Below are 15,114 nucleotides of genomic sequence, written 5' to 3' on the forward strand. Positions count from 1 at the left end.
ATCTATCTATCTATCTATCTATCTATCTATCTATCTATCTATCTATCTATCTATACATACATACATATAATTTTCCCCCTCCAACTACTCTAATACTGACAAAGGTCTCATGAGTTACAAATATCATCTTTCCATGCAGGAATGTAAACAGTTCAACCTTAATAAGTCTTTTATGATTTCTCTTTCCTGTTTACCTTTTCATATTTCACTTGAATTTTGTATCTGAAAGTCAAATTTTCTATTCAGCTTTGATCTTTTCATCAAGAATGCTTAAAAGTCCCCTATGTCACTGAATGTCCATTCTGTTCCCTGAAGGATTATACTCAGTTTTGCTGGGTAGGTGATTCTTGGTTGTAATCTTATTTCTTTTGCCCTCTGGAATATTATATTCCAAGCCCTCTGGTCCCTTAATATAGAAGCTGCTAAATCTTGTGTTATCCTGATTGTGTTTCCACTATACTCGAATTGTTTCTTTCTGGCTGCTTCCAATATTTTCTCCTTGACCTGGGAATTCTGGAATTTGGCTACAATATTCCTAGGAGTTTTCCTTTGGGGATCTCTTTCAGGAGGTGATTGGTGGACTCTTTCCATTTCTATTCTACCCTCTGGGTCTAAAATATCAGGGCAGTTTTCCTTGACAATTTCTTTCTTTTTTAAAATTTATTTTGATTTATCAATAATCACTTTCATATGCTTTTGAGTTTTAAATTTTTTCTCCCCTTTCCTCCCCACCACCCTCCACAAGACGGTGCATAATCTGATATAGGCTATACATTTACATTCATATTAAACATATTTTCACATTAGTGATGTTGTAAGTAGAAATTAAAACCAATAGGAGGAACCATCAGAAAGAGGAAACAAAACTCAACAGAAAAGAAAAAAAATAGCAATTCGGCTTCCATACTTCTTTCTTCGGGTGTGGATAGCATTTTCCATCACAAGGTCTCTGGAGATGTCTTAGATCCTTGTATTTCCAGGAAGAATTAAGTTTATCAATATTAGTTATCATGCAATGCAGCTGTTATTGTGTACAATATTCTCTTGGTTCTGCTCACTTCACTCAGCATCAGACCATACAAGTCTTTCAGGGTTTTTCTGAAGTCAGCCTGTTCATCATTTTTTATAGCACAATAGTATTCCATCACAACCATATACCAAAACTTGCTCAGCCATTCCCCAATTGATGGGCATCGTCTCAATTTCCAATTCTTTGCCACCACAAAAAGAGTTGCTATGAATATTTTTGTACATGTAGGTCCTTTTCCCGTTTGTGTGATAAAGCCCTAGAAGTGCTATTGCTGAGTCAAAGGGTATGCACATTTTTATAGCCCTTTGGGCATACTTCCAAATTGCTCTCCAAAATGGTTGGATCATTTCATAACTCCACCAACAATGCATTAGTGTTCCAATTTTCCCACATCTTTTCCAACATTTATCATTTTCCTGTTTTGTCATGTTGGCCATTCTGATAGGTGTGATGTGGTACCTCAGAGTTGTTTTCATTTGCATTTCTCTAATCAATAGGTATTTAGAGCATTTTTTCATATGACTATGGATGGCTTTAATTTCTTCATCTGAGAACTGTCTATTCATATCCTTTGACCATTTATCAATTGGGGGATAATTTCTTGAAAGATGATGTCTAGGCTCTTTTTTTTGATCATGGCTTTCAGATAGTCCAATAATTTTTAAATTCTCTCTGCTGGATCTGTTTTCCAGGTCAGTTGTTTTTCCAATGAGATATTTCACATTATCTTCTATTTTTTCATTCTTTTGGATTAGTGTTACAGTGCCTTGATTTATCAAATTGTCCCTAGCTTCCAATTGCTCCATTCTAATTTTTAAGGAAATATTTTCTTCAGTAATCTTTTGGACTTTCTCTTCCATTTGGCCAATTTTGCTTTTTAGGGCATTCTTCTCCTCATTGACTTTTTGGACCTCTTTTGTCATTTGGGTTAGGCTATTTTTTAAGGTGTTTTTTTCTTCAGTATTTTTTGGGTCTCCTTTAGCAAGCTATTGGCTTCTTTTTCATGATTTTCTCGCATCACTCTCATTCTGCTTCCCAGTTTTTCCTCTTCTTTTCTTATTTACCTCTCAAAATCCTTTTTGAGCTCTTTCATGGCCTGGGACCAATTCAGATTTTTCTTAGTGGCTTTGGATGTAGGAGCTTTGACTTTGTTGTCCCCTTCTGTTTGTATGTTTTGATCTTCTTTATTACCAAAGAAAGTTTCTATCATCTGACTTTTTTTGGACCTTTGTTTATTCATGATCCCAGACAATTACTTGAGTTATAAACTCTTTGTTAGGGTAAGAGTCTGCTTCCAGTGTGGAGAATGTACTGTCCCAAGCTTTGGGGGTTTTGTGCAGCTGTTTTCAGAGATACTTCTAGGGACCTGTAAATTTTCAACTCTTCCAAGGTGGTATGATCAGGGGTGAGGTGTTTACTCCTTTTCCGACCTGTGCTCTGATCTATGAGTGACCACAAGCACTCTTTTCTGCCTATGAGGAGGATTTCTTCTTCACCACCACTACAACCTCCAGCATGCCAACACTCTTCCTTGCCCCAGGACTGTCACCCAGAACTATAACTTAATCCAAGCATGGCAGAGCAAGACAATCCTGCACCAACACAGAGATCCCTGCAATCCCATTCTGATCAGCCATTAGATTCCCCCTCAGTCTGTTTGCTGGAAGCTCAGGAAGCAACTGCCACCCCAGGACAGTGATCGATGACTGGGCCTGGGACAGCTCTTCTCTCTCACCACAGTCCCAGACTTTTCCCACTGACCTTCTAAGTTGTCTTTGGCACTCTGCCCTCCTCTCTTCTTATTTTAGCTTCATTGATTTTGTTTTTTGCAAAAACTTTTATTATTCCATTTCACCAAAATCATCCATTTTACTTCATACGAATCTCTGTATCTCTTGTTTGGCCAAGAACTCTTTCTTTATCCATAAATCTGACAATTACTTTCAACTTCCTCTAATTTGTTAATAATGTTACCCTTTATGTCTAAATTATGTACTCATTTGGATTTTGTCTTGATTATGTGGTGTGAGATACTTTTCTAATGTCTGTTAGACTACTTTCTAGTTTCCCCAGCAATTTTTGTAAAATAGTGAGTTCTCACTCCAATATCTGAGACTTTTGCTTTTGTGAAACACAAGGCTATCTTGCTTATTTGTTTTATATTGTGTACCTAATCTTTTCCAGTGAGTCACCTTTCTACCTATTACTCAGTATCAAATTATTTTGACCACTATTGCTTTGTAATACAGTTTGAGATATGGTATTTCTAGGCCCCCTTTCTTCCCACTTTTTTTTTCCATGAGTTCCCTCGATATTTTGACCTCTTATTTTTCCACATAAATTTTGTTCCTTTTTCTAGCTCTTTAAAGTAGTTTATTGGCAGTTTGACTGGTATGGTACTGAATAAATAAATTAACTTAGGTAGTATTGGTATTTTTATGGTATTGACTCATTCCGCCCATGATCAGTTAACATTTCTTCAATTATTTAGATGTATTTGTGTAAAGAATACTTTATAATTGTGTTCATATTGTCCCTGTGTTTCTTGGCAGTTCAACATTCTCCAGAAAGCCATCACAACTAAGTTTTCTAAAATTCTGTTCAGGTCCTTTATTTATTTTTTGTTTATTTTTGGTTAGATCATCTAAGCTTGAGCAGGATAAATTCAGTTTTTCCACTTTAATAGTTTTACCATCAACTTCTCTCTGTAGTTCATTTAACTTTCCTTTAAGTAATTTAGATGTGAATATATTTTGGTGAATATATTTTTAGCATTGATATTAATTTGTTTTCTAGGGTACTTTTCAGCTAAATATAGATTTCTTTTTTATTTCTTTATAGTAAATACACACACACACACACACACACACACAGATATTTGCTGTTGCTGTTGTGTGTAAGATCATGATTGCCAGGTCCACTTTTTTTTCTACTGCAGCTGAAACCTAATTGATTTTGCTCCAGTCTCTTGTTTTAAGTTTGTGTATGTCATTCTTTTTCAAATGTATTTATGTTGTTGGATTCTGGTTTCTAATTCATATTGTTATTCTATTCCATTTTATTAAAGAGTTAATCCCATATCATATTCATAGTAATGATTTTTAATTCTGTACCTCTTTCCATCCTGTTTGCTAATACTTTTTTTCTTGTTTGTTTCCTAGCTCCACTTTAAGAGATTCTTTTGCTTCTCATTAAACTCTTCCTTAATCTGTCTTGCCTATTCTCCCCAGTCTATCACTTTTTTCATATCCAATTTCTCTCCTATTTGACTGTTGGATGAAATGCATTTCTGTACCCAACTGTGTATATGTGTATTTTTCTGTCATTTGACCAATTCAGATGAGAGAAAGGATCAACAGCCACCCCTCCCCTCAATCTATCTTCCTTGTATAGATTTCTACATGTGACACCCAATTATGTGAGATAATATTCTTCTTTCCTCTCCCAGTGTATTATCTTTCCAACCCTTTCTATTTTTTCTTTTAAGACCATAAAACATAGCAGAATCACTTTTGGGCCCTCTATCTCATTAAATTCCCTCAATGACCCATCATGATGATGGAATTCCAAGGGGGTACATGTATCATCTCCCCATATAGGAATGTGTAAACTGTAAATTGTTTAAACTTACTTAGTCACTTATGCTTGCTTGCTCATGTTTACCTTTTTATACTTCCCTTGACTCCTGTGTTTGTCAAATTTTCTACGTCTCTCTTGCATTGTCATCAGAAATCCTTAAAATACTCTATTTCATTAGAAGAAAGGAAAGAGAACTAGCATTTACTACTCACATACATGCCAGACAATGTGTTAAAAACTTTAAAAATACTATGTCATTAAAGGTCCATCTCCCTGCTGTAATATTACATTCAGTTTAGCCAGTTAAGTTATTCTTGGTTAGAAGCCTTGATCTTTTGTCTTCTGGAATGTCATATTCCAGGCTCTCTGTTTCTATCTGTGGTTGCTAAATAATCTGTGATCCTGACAGAGGCTCCTCAGTACTTGAATTTCTTTTTGAAGGTCATAAGAAGGCATTTATTATTTAAGTTGAAGAACAGGTTTTGAAGGGAGTGGGGGAGGAGCCCTAGGGAAGAGAGAAGAAGGGAGGAGACAGGGAGACAAGAGTCTCTCCTCTGTCTGCTGCAGACAGGGTTGATCCTGATTTCTGAGCCTTGGTCTAGGGCACACAATGAAGCATGAGAGAAGATGAGGTTCCAAGGGCTACAGATTTAGGAGACATCAAGGGGTGTCCAACCAAAGGTGGAGGCTGAGATTCTCCTTGGATCAGCAGCACCACCTCCTTTTAGGAACTGAAGCATAGTGATAAGATGCATCCCACTTATTTCAGCTCTTATAAAACATTCTTGTAGTTAAAGTTTTTGTGCTAATGAGTTCTTTCATAGCCTCTCTAACTTCTTGTACTTTGCTTCTAGTTTCTTTGAATATGCATCCAACTTGTAAGCTGCCTGCTCAAGAGCTGTTACCCACTCCTCAATTAAAGTGATCTGATCCTGATGAGGCTGAAGTGCTGCATATTTCTGATTTAAGTCCTTTAGGTTTATACTTATGTTTACTGCAATATCTTTCATTTCTAGATACTTCAAGCTAGTCAGTTTGTTCATATTTTCTAGAAGTTTATAGTCTTCACTCGTGGCTGTCAGCTTGTCTGTTAGGTACATAGCCATTTTGGAGAGCATGTCCTGGCACAGCCCCATGATGTCTGCCTCAGTGGGCTCCATGGCCTCCTCAGGCCATCTCTGCCACAGCATCGTCTCATCCCAGACCTTCCCACTGGGCTGCAGGGACACCCTCAGCTGTGGCCACCTTCTCAGGCCCCACAAGTGGGCCATAGGCCTAGTACTTGAATTCTTTTTTTCTGGTTGCTTGCTACATTCTTTCTTTGACTTATACTTTCTGGATTTTGACTATGATATTCTTGGAAATTTTCATTTGGGGGTTTCTTTAATGACTTTATTGGTGGACTCTTTCAGTTTCTACTGTGCCCTCAGGTTACAAAAGATCTAAGCATCCTTATCATTTCTTCAAATATGATGTCAAGGTCTTTTTTTACCATGGCTTGTAGGCAGTCACATAATTCTTCATTTTCCCCCTCAATGTTTCCCATGATGAGATGGTTTTGCTATAAGATACTTCACATTCTCTTTATTTTTTCAATTTTTTGACTTTTTAAAATATTTCTTTATATTTCATATAGTTATTAGCTTTAATTCTGCCAATTTTATTTTCAGAGAGCTATTTTTGCCAGAATGTTAATTTTCTTTCAATATTTTTTTTATTCCATAGCTCTCATTTCTTTTCACATTTTTTCTTTTGCCTCTCTTATTTGGTTTTTACAAACCTTTTTCTCACTTTTTTAAACTCTTGATTTATCACCTCCAGGAATTCTTGTTAGACTTATGCCTGAGTTGTTTATCTCTGAGTCTTTACTTAAAGATATTGTGAGGTCATTCTCCTCTAGTTTTGTGTTTTGAGCTTCCCTGTCCTCATAATTGGACATTGGTGGGATTATTTTGTTCTTGTTGTTGGTGTTGTTGTTTGATCCCTCTTCAGCCTCATTCTTGATTTTGATTTTATGTTAAAGTTGTATCTACACACTTCTGGTATGTGGGAGAGAGAATGGATGCTTGGCTGAGCTTCCACCCTTGTGTCCTTTTGCTGCTTTCATAGTTCAGTCAGAGGAAACTTTTAGGTCCCCCACAGTGATGTTATCCAAGGTGATGTTGGCTCACTGAATTCCTGTGAGCTCTGCAAATTCTTGACCCAGGTTTAGGTTTGATAGCTTATTTGGATTCAGCCACTTGGCAGTTCTGCAAGTTCAGAGAAATTGAATTGCAGTCTTCTTTTGATCTAAGATTCCTTCAGTTGTTATTCTGCTGCATGTTTCAGTCTGTCCTGGAAGTTAGAACTGAATTTCTGCTCCAATCCTGGAATGACTGTCATATATATCCTATTTGATTCTAAACTTATTCCTTAGAGTACACTCCTAAGGGCCATTACCAGTTCCTCTCTGCCACCATAGGGCAAGATGCTTTTTTATTCCATCCTGGTCCTGTGACCTAGAACTGGGTAGCAGGTGACAGACATTCCAGATGGTCCCTGCTCCTGTACCCTGCACTAGTTCAGAGATCATCTGGAAACTCTTGCTGCCCGGAGACTTCATGCCATTGTGCTTAGTACTAGTCCTTTTCCCCTGGTTTATGGAGTGCTTCATGTCCACTAGGATCCTGGTTATACCCTGAACCTATATCTGACAACCTCTCTGTCTCCCTAAGCCACCTTTGGATGGAAAAAAATGACTCCCTGTGACTGGATAGTTCAATGGGTAGAGCACTGAGCCTGGAATCAGGAAAACCTGAGTTCAAAACCAGCCTCAAACATTTGCTAGCTGTGTGACCCTGGGCAAGTCATTTAACATAACTTTGCCTTAATCCAGTGGAGAAGGAAATGACAAAACACTCCAGTATCTTTGCCAAGAAAATCCATTGGACAATATAGTCCAGAGGGTCATGAATAGTTGGACATGACTTAACAAAACAACAGCAACTGACTTTTTTCTTGAATTTTTCAACCTGATTTTGAGGTAGTACATTTTTTTAGATCTTAGTGGAGGAAATGTGATGGGATAGCCAGACTATACTTCTTCCTACAACTCTACCATCTTCTTTTATTTCTCTTACAATTAGTTGTTTAGAGCACTTTTATATAGATGTTAATTGTTTGCAACTTCTTTTGAGAATTGTTCATATTTTTGACCACTTTTCTATGGAAAAATGACTTGTAGTATTCTGTATTTGTGTCAAACCCCAGTGTAGCTTGGATTTGAAATCTTTCCTAGATATAGTGATGCAAAGATTTCCACCCCTCCCCCCAATGTACTACTTCCCTTATTATACTAATTGTACTTTTGTTGTATCATTTTAGTTGTATCCTAGTTACATTATTCATGCAAAACATGATAAAAAGTTTAAAGACTGATAACAATTTCATGTAACTAAAATTATTTTTGTGATTCTTTCTAGCCATTGTTTGGTAAAGAGTTTACCTCTTAGCCATATCTTCCAGAGAATATCTTTTAATTTTAATGTTTTTTTTTAAATACTTAGGTCACAATCATTTTGAGCTTACTGAGATATACAGTGAAAGATGTAGAAAATCCTCTGGAATGCTCACCTACTTGTGTTGGGGTGTACTCTCTGTAACCATAAAATTTACATAATCATAAAAATTCCAATTTATGAACCCCACCATTATGTTTCCCATGAACATTTTGCTAAAATTAACTTTTAGCAAAGGCATGTACTTACCATGATGGCTACATAATATTATTCCCATAAATTTCAAGCAAACTTTTACAAAAATATATGATATCTGTATTAAAGACAGACATATATTTACAATGTAATAGTAGTGTTATACACATGAAGGTAACACATAAGGTCACAGCTACTTATCATGGTAGTACTGCCAGTCTTCAATATGTTTTCTTTTATTTGAAGTCCTCACAAAGTTTATTCCATAAACTTTTTTTTATCTCTTCCAGGTATATTGCTAGACTGAGGTCCAATGGCCTACAGCCTGAACTTGCTTATTCTTGAATCCTTTGACCACATTTTTTTCTGTCTGCCAGAGGCTCTACCACTTGATTGTCTGTCTTTCTATATTCATGTTTATCTGAAGATTGTATATCTCCTCACTACTTCAAGTGACTCTGCAATTAATCCATGTATTTCCTCTTCTGGGCAAACAGATCTTTTGCTAGATATCATGTCCAATAGGAGGAAGGAAAGATAAATCCCCCTCAGTGATTTTCTTTCAAAGTTTGGGTTTTTCCCTGAAGGACTGCAAAACTGGCTACTTAGCATTTTAAGGACCCTAAAGGCTCTACCAGTTTTTGCTTAGCCAATGATTGCCCTTCCAATTCAATCAGAGATAAATATCTAGTTTTTGGAAAAAAGGATTCCCAAGTGTTATTGCTTTATTAACATATTGATTATTAACATATTAACATTAATATTAACATATTAACATATTAACTGAGGTAAGGGTATGAGAAGGAACCAAATTCAACCATCTCTCTCCCCTTACACTGTCAAAAATTGGATTCTCCCTCAAGTAATCTATTTTCTTGAGTTCATCAAACACTAGGTTACTTAATTCTTTTGTTTATGATTCTTCTTTATTTACATCATTTAAATGATTTTTTATTTTATTTTAATTTTTTCTGGTAAAAATAATTGCTTCAATGTTTACTGCCTTATTTTATTATGTGAAGCATTGAAAGATTTTTAGAAGGAGAAAATTTAATATTGTCCAAATATTAGGGAATTTGTCTCTGCATATTTAATGTGTTCCTCAGCCCCCTCTATTTTTTTAATGACTATCACCACCTGTGATTAAATGATCATCATTTAAAAGAAAATCTTGCTTACATTTCCAGAAACCCCAATGGTGAAGGGCTACCAAAATGGCCTAGATATGATCAGAATGGAGAGTACTTTCACATCAACATCACCCCCAAAGCAGCCAAGAAACAGAAGGAAAAGGAGGTGGCATTTTTGACTGAGCTCTTGACAAAGGAAACAACTGGAGTGAAGATAGAGCATAGTGAATTATGATCTGGATGGATATGTTGGCTCTCCTTCATAAGAAGCCTTAGTGGAACTAGATGAGAAGACATTTTTTCTTTCGCATGGGTATCTAGGACTCTGATCATGAGAGAGCTTCTCAATATGAATGAGATGAATGAGGCTGTTCAGAACCAGAAATAGATGCAATCAGCCATGCATTAGTACATTTGGAATGGGGGTGAAGGACTGAAGTTTTGACATGAGAGACCATGAGGACATGAAAGACCTGTAGGAGTTTCTTCTTTTCATAGTGCTTCAAAGAATCAGTTGGTTTTTGTGTGTGGGGTTAATTTGGGTTGTATTAAATATAATCTACTTTTAAAAATATTTGTTATTACTTATTCCAGTTTTAGTTAAGGGAATAAATATACTCATATTTGAAATAACCCACTCTTAGCACTCATATATGAATTACATGATTGTAATTGTACAGTTTTCTTCTACAACATTCTTTAGAGGTTTTGGGTTGGAGTGTACTCTACAGATTGAAATTTGCCAAGTTGCATCTGAGAAGTTTTATTTTCTCGTGTCTTTTTGCTTACTGACAAGGGCAGGGAGTCCCATTTGCTAACAAGAAAAAATATAAATGTCCAGGGCCTATTATATCCTTCCTGTATAATTTTTCTCTCTCCCACCTTCTGAAGGTCCTCATGGGGAAAGCCAGATATTTCATACAGCACATTTTCTTTAATTCTTAAAGTCACTGTGGCACATTTTTGTGTTCTAGTTTTTGTTTTCTTTTTCTTTCTCGTTTTATCATCTTCTTCTTTTAGTCCTCTTCTTTCACCCTATCTAATCTTTTCTTCCTACTCTCCCTTCTTTTCTTTTTTTCTTCTGATTGTGTTTTCCTGGTTTTCTTCCTTTTTATTTTATTTTTGGTAATCAACATTTATTATTATTCACTGTGAAGAGTACTGTGGATACAGACACAGTCCCTGTTCCAAAGGGACCTGTATTATAATGATAGATATAGGGGAGTAGTGAATAGAGAGGAAAGTTTTGATCCAGAGATTGGGAGTGGAATCATAACTAGTAGTAGGCTTTCATGTCATTTCTGGTAGCAATGGTAGTATTGACTTGATTACGTTCCTAGTATAAGAGGCAAAGAAAGATGTGTGGTGTGTGTGTGTGTGTGTGTGTGTGTGTGTGTGTGTGTGTGTGTGTTTGTGTAGGAGAGAAATTTTAGAGTAATGCACTGGGAAGGAATGTAAAGCATGGCCTGAGGGCATCTAGATATAGTGAGTCAAAGTGAGTTTTCCCTCAGTTTTTTCCTCTCCTTCACTTTCTTTTTTCTCTTCCTCTCCTTTTCCTTTTCCTTCTATTCCTTTCTGTTTACCTCTTTTGTCTCACTTCCTCCTTGTCCTAAGCTTCATCAGTTCTCCAAAAGGTGAAATACTAAAATAATTTTTCTCATACTCCACAACAGATCCAACTAGTGCTTCTACACAAATGGGGAGAGGGTGGCATTTGAAGATTTGCATTGAGCTTAATTTCAATCTTGAATGCTGTCATTTCAGAGATCTTAAAATTAAAAACTTGCCTAAAATATTATATCTTTGGCTTTCTTCCACATTCTCCTCTGATATTGATTTCTTTCAGTTGCTTTGTTCTTCTCCAGGATTTCATTTTATTGTGACATTTCAAATTTATCCTTCTTTTCCCCTTCCCAAGACAACTAGTAGAATTTCTTTTTATTTGTATCTCCACTACTTCCTCTGCCCCTTATACCTTAAACTGAATGCCATTATTTTTTTTCTAATTCCTCATGTTTTTAACAATTAAGTAACAAAGGTTCCCTCCCCAACCCCCTCCAAGGAATCTTATCTTAACATTGTGGATATCTTTTGTTTTTGCCTTATCTTCATTTCCAAGCAAATCAATCCCTCCAACACAGAGAGCAATCCCTTGTTGCCAGTTGAGTAGAAAGAAGAAAAAAAATGGTTCAATTAAGCTATACAATATATCAACTGAATCTTAGAATATATATGAAATGTTCCAGACTTTTAGTGTCCCACATTTGCAAGGAAGGAAGAGAAGTGCAATTTTTTATATCTTCTCCTGGTCAACCTTGGTTATTAAATTACAAAACATTCAATTTCATGTTTTTTAGTTTTACCATTTATATTGATGTCTTCACCATGTATACTGTTTTTTCTGATTCTGCTAATTTCACCATCCATTAGTTCTTAGAAGTGTTTCTCTGACTTCTTCATATTTTTAATTTTTATGATATAGTAATATTTTATACAGGCAGCTAGGTGGTCCAGTGGATAGAGAATTGGTACTGGAGTAAAAAAGACCCAAGTTCAAATCTGCACTTAGACACTTACTTTGTGATCCTGGGTAAGTAACTTAACCCTGTTTTCCTCAGTTTTCTCATGTATAAAATAAGCTGGGGAAAGAAATGGTAAACCACTCCAGTGTCTTTGCTAAGAAAACTCTAAATGGGATCACAAAGAGTTGGTCATAACTGAAATGACTGTACCACAACAACATTCTATTAAATTATTATATCACAATTAGTTTAACCATTGCCCAATTGGTGGGATTCTGCTCTTTTCAGTTTTTTGATATCAGAGGAGAATGTGGAAGAAAGTCAAAGATATTTTGGATTTTCTATATTTTCTATCTTAGGTGTTCTCAGGGTAGAAACCCCTTAGAAAAGATTCTGTTAATTTTAAAATGTATTTACACATGCAAATGCAAAGACTGGTCATATCTAACCCAAAGAAATCTGTACTGACACTACATCCCAACTTCAAACATTGTTTTGTCTTGTGAATGTAACATTTATTTTCTGGCCCATTGGTATCCCAAGGACAGGGTGTATCAGAGGAATTCCTTCCAAGAAACTTAAATCAAGTAACAGAGTTCATGACCATTCTATTTTCAATCAACAGTTTAATTATTCAACAAATATATATTAAAAGCTTACTTTTTGCCAAGAACTGTCCTAGGGATACAAATACAATTAATAAAATAATTCTTACTTGCAACACACTTACATCTTAATAGAAGAGACAATAAAAACATAAAATATAGACAGCTATAAAGGCCATGAATTAAAGAATAAAGTCTAGAATAGACACAAAGGAAAAATAAATGATGAATAGAATGAGGCAAAGAAATCCTTTTTTAGAAAAGGGCACAGAAAATGAAAATTTAAAACTAACAAAACAAGTTGAAACAAAGAGATTTTGCTTGAATAATTATATGAGAGGAGAAAATGGAGGAAAAATTAGATAACCAGATACAAGACAGAAAGATTAAGGAAATAATGAGTTAAACAAAACACTAAAATTAGGTGAGTAACAAATGGGAATGGGAAGCCCTTGAGGGTGAGCAAAACAGAGCTGCTGGAAATAGGTAGCTTTCAAGTTGATTAAACTAAGGTAACTGAATAGACAGACTGCTGTCTTTCTAGAGGAAGAGAATCTTAATTTTAAAAAGTAGTGGAGAAAAAAGGAGAAAAGTATAAACTTAACTCATAACATTTAAACAAAAGAATAATGAGACATTGAATAATTCAAAAAGAACCCCTACAATCTGTTGCTTACATGAATCACACTTAAAAAAAAAGATACAGCAAATAAAAATGAGAGTCTGGAATGAAATTTACTATGCATCAAGTGAATACAAAAAAGTAGGCATTATAGTTATGCTATCTAAAAAAGGAAAAACCAAAATTAACAACATAAAAAAGATACACAATGAAACTACATTATGCTGAAAGGAACCATAGACAAGAATCCAACATCAATATAAAACTTATATGCATCAAATGCCTTGGTATCTAATTTCATGAAGAAAAAAATAGCTGAATTATAAGACAAAAGAGACAGTGATACAATAGTATCAGTAAATTTTTAATGTTTTTATAAGTTATAGATAGATCTAAAATAAGATTATCAGAAGGAAACATATAGAATTCAAATTGATGGTGAATCTATATCTAAATATATATCTATATCTAAAAGATATCTTATAAATGGGACTAATAAATAATATATGTAATTCTGGGTATACTCAACTTTTAGATTATTGGTAAATTATTAGATTTATGTTATATCATGTATATAATAATATAACACACACATATATGACATATTAGACTTATTTAGGTAGACTTATGAGATTATAGGTAGAAACTCCTATATTAGGCCATAGAAATATTGCCAGCAATTGTAAAAAGACAGATAAAAAGTACTTCTTTTGTAGATCCTAACACAGTAAGTATTATCAGTTCAGGGAGTACAAACAAAAAAAAATAGACCCAAATGGATACTTAATGAAGTCCTAAATAAGAAATGAGTCAAAGAACAAATAATAGAAGTAATGAAAAATTATATGAAAGGAAATGATAATAATGAAACAACATACCAAAATTTCTAGAATGCAGCTATGGCAGACCTTAGGAAAAGTTATATGCCAAGAAACATGTATTAACAAAATTTAAGAGAGAATTCATTAAATGTATATTTTCAAAAATTGAAAATGAGCAAATAAATCCTAAATAAATACAAAAGGAGAAAATTTAAAACTGAAGGAGAAATAGATCAAGTGTAAGCACAAAAAAACCTATAGAAGTAACAAAACTAAAATGTAATTATTAGAACAGATAAATAAGTTAATAAAACTTATATACCTTTAATCAATCTAACTAAAATAAAGAAGAAAAATCACATCACAAAATAACAAATGAAGAAGGTAAAATAATAAAAAAAAATTAGAAGAAATAAAAAGAATAATTAGAACCTACTATGCAGTTTCATGTTAAGAAGAGTGAGAACACAAAGGAAATGGAGGAATATCTTCAGTAATATAAAATACCCAACCTAACAAAAGACCAAATAGAAATCTTAAATAATCTAATCTCAGAAAAATAAATAGAACTAGTTATTAAGGAAATACTAAAGGAAAAATAACCTGATCCTCATAGATTCATATGAGAATTTTCAAACTATTAAAGAATAATTATTACTAACACTACATCAATTCTTCAAAATTTGACTAATAAGGCATCTTACTAGATTCCTTTTATGAGAAAAAGCATAATCAATACCTAAACCAGAGAAGGATAAATACAAAAGAACTATAGACCAATGTTATTCATAAGTATTGACTAAAATCTTTTTTTTTTTTAAATAAAATTCAGGGGCAGCTAGGTAGCACTGTGGATAGAGCACCGGCCCTGAAGTCAAGAGGAGCTGAGTTCAAATCCAGCCTCAGACCAAACACTTGACACTATCAGTGTGACCCTGCTCAAGTCACTTAACCCCAATTGCCTAAAAAAAATAAATTAAATTAAATTAAATTCACCTTGATTACAGGGATTAATCCAATAAATCTTACCTTTTGGCTTCTAGTTTCTTTCTTGTTTTATTGCCATTGGTAGGATTTCTAGAACTATATTAAAGAATGATTGTGAGAGTTGGC

At 34.5% G+C, this 15,114-nt stretch overlaps 1 protein-coding gene across 3 annotated transcripts in view; it reads left to right on the forward strand.

Moving 5' to 3' along the window:
• LOC114048502 (liver carboxylesterase 1-like) overlaps positions 1-10,003 on the forward strand; it is a 79,524-nt gene extending 69,521 nt beyond the window's left edge. For all 3 annotated transcript variants that reach the window (XM_027869448.1, XM_027869449.1, XM_027869450.1), the window contains one exon: positions 9,489-10,003. In XM_027869448.1, coding sequence (XP_027725249.1) covers positions 9,489-9,666 — 178 coding nt within the window. In that variant the 3' untranslated portion in view covers positions 9,667-10,003. The remainder of the gene's footprint in view (positions 1-9,488) is intronic.
• Positions 10,004-15,114: the final 5,111 nt, after the last annotated feature.

This window comes from Vombatus ursinus, unplaced genomic scaffold (genome assembly GCF_900497805.2).
Source record: "Vombatus ursinus unplaced genomic scaffold, bare-nosed wombat genome assembly UNPS02014793.1, whole genome shotgun sequence".
NCBI lineage: Eukaryota > Metazoa > Chordata > Mammalia > Diprotodontia > Vombatidae > Vombatus > Vombatus ursinus.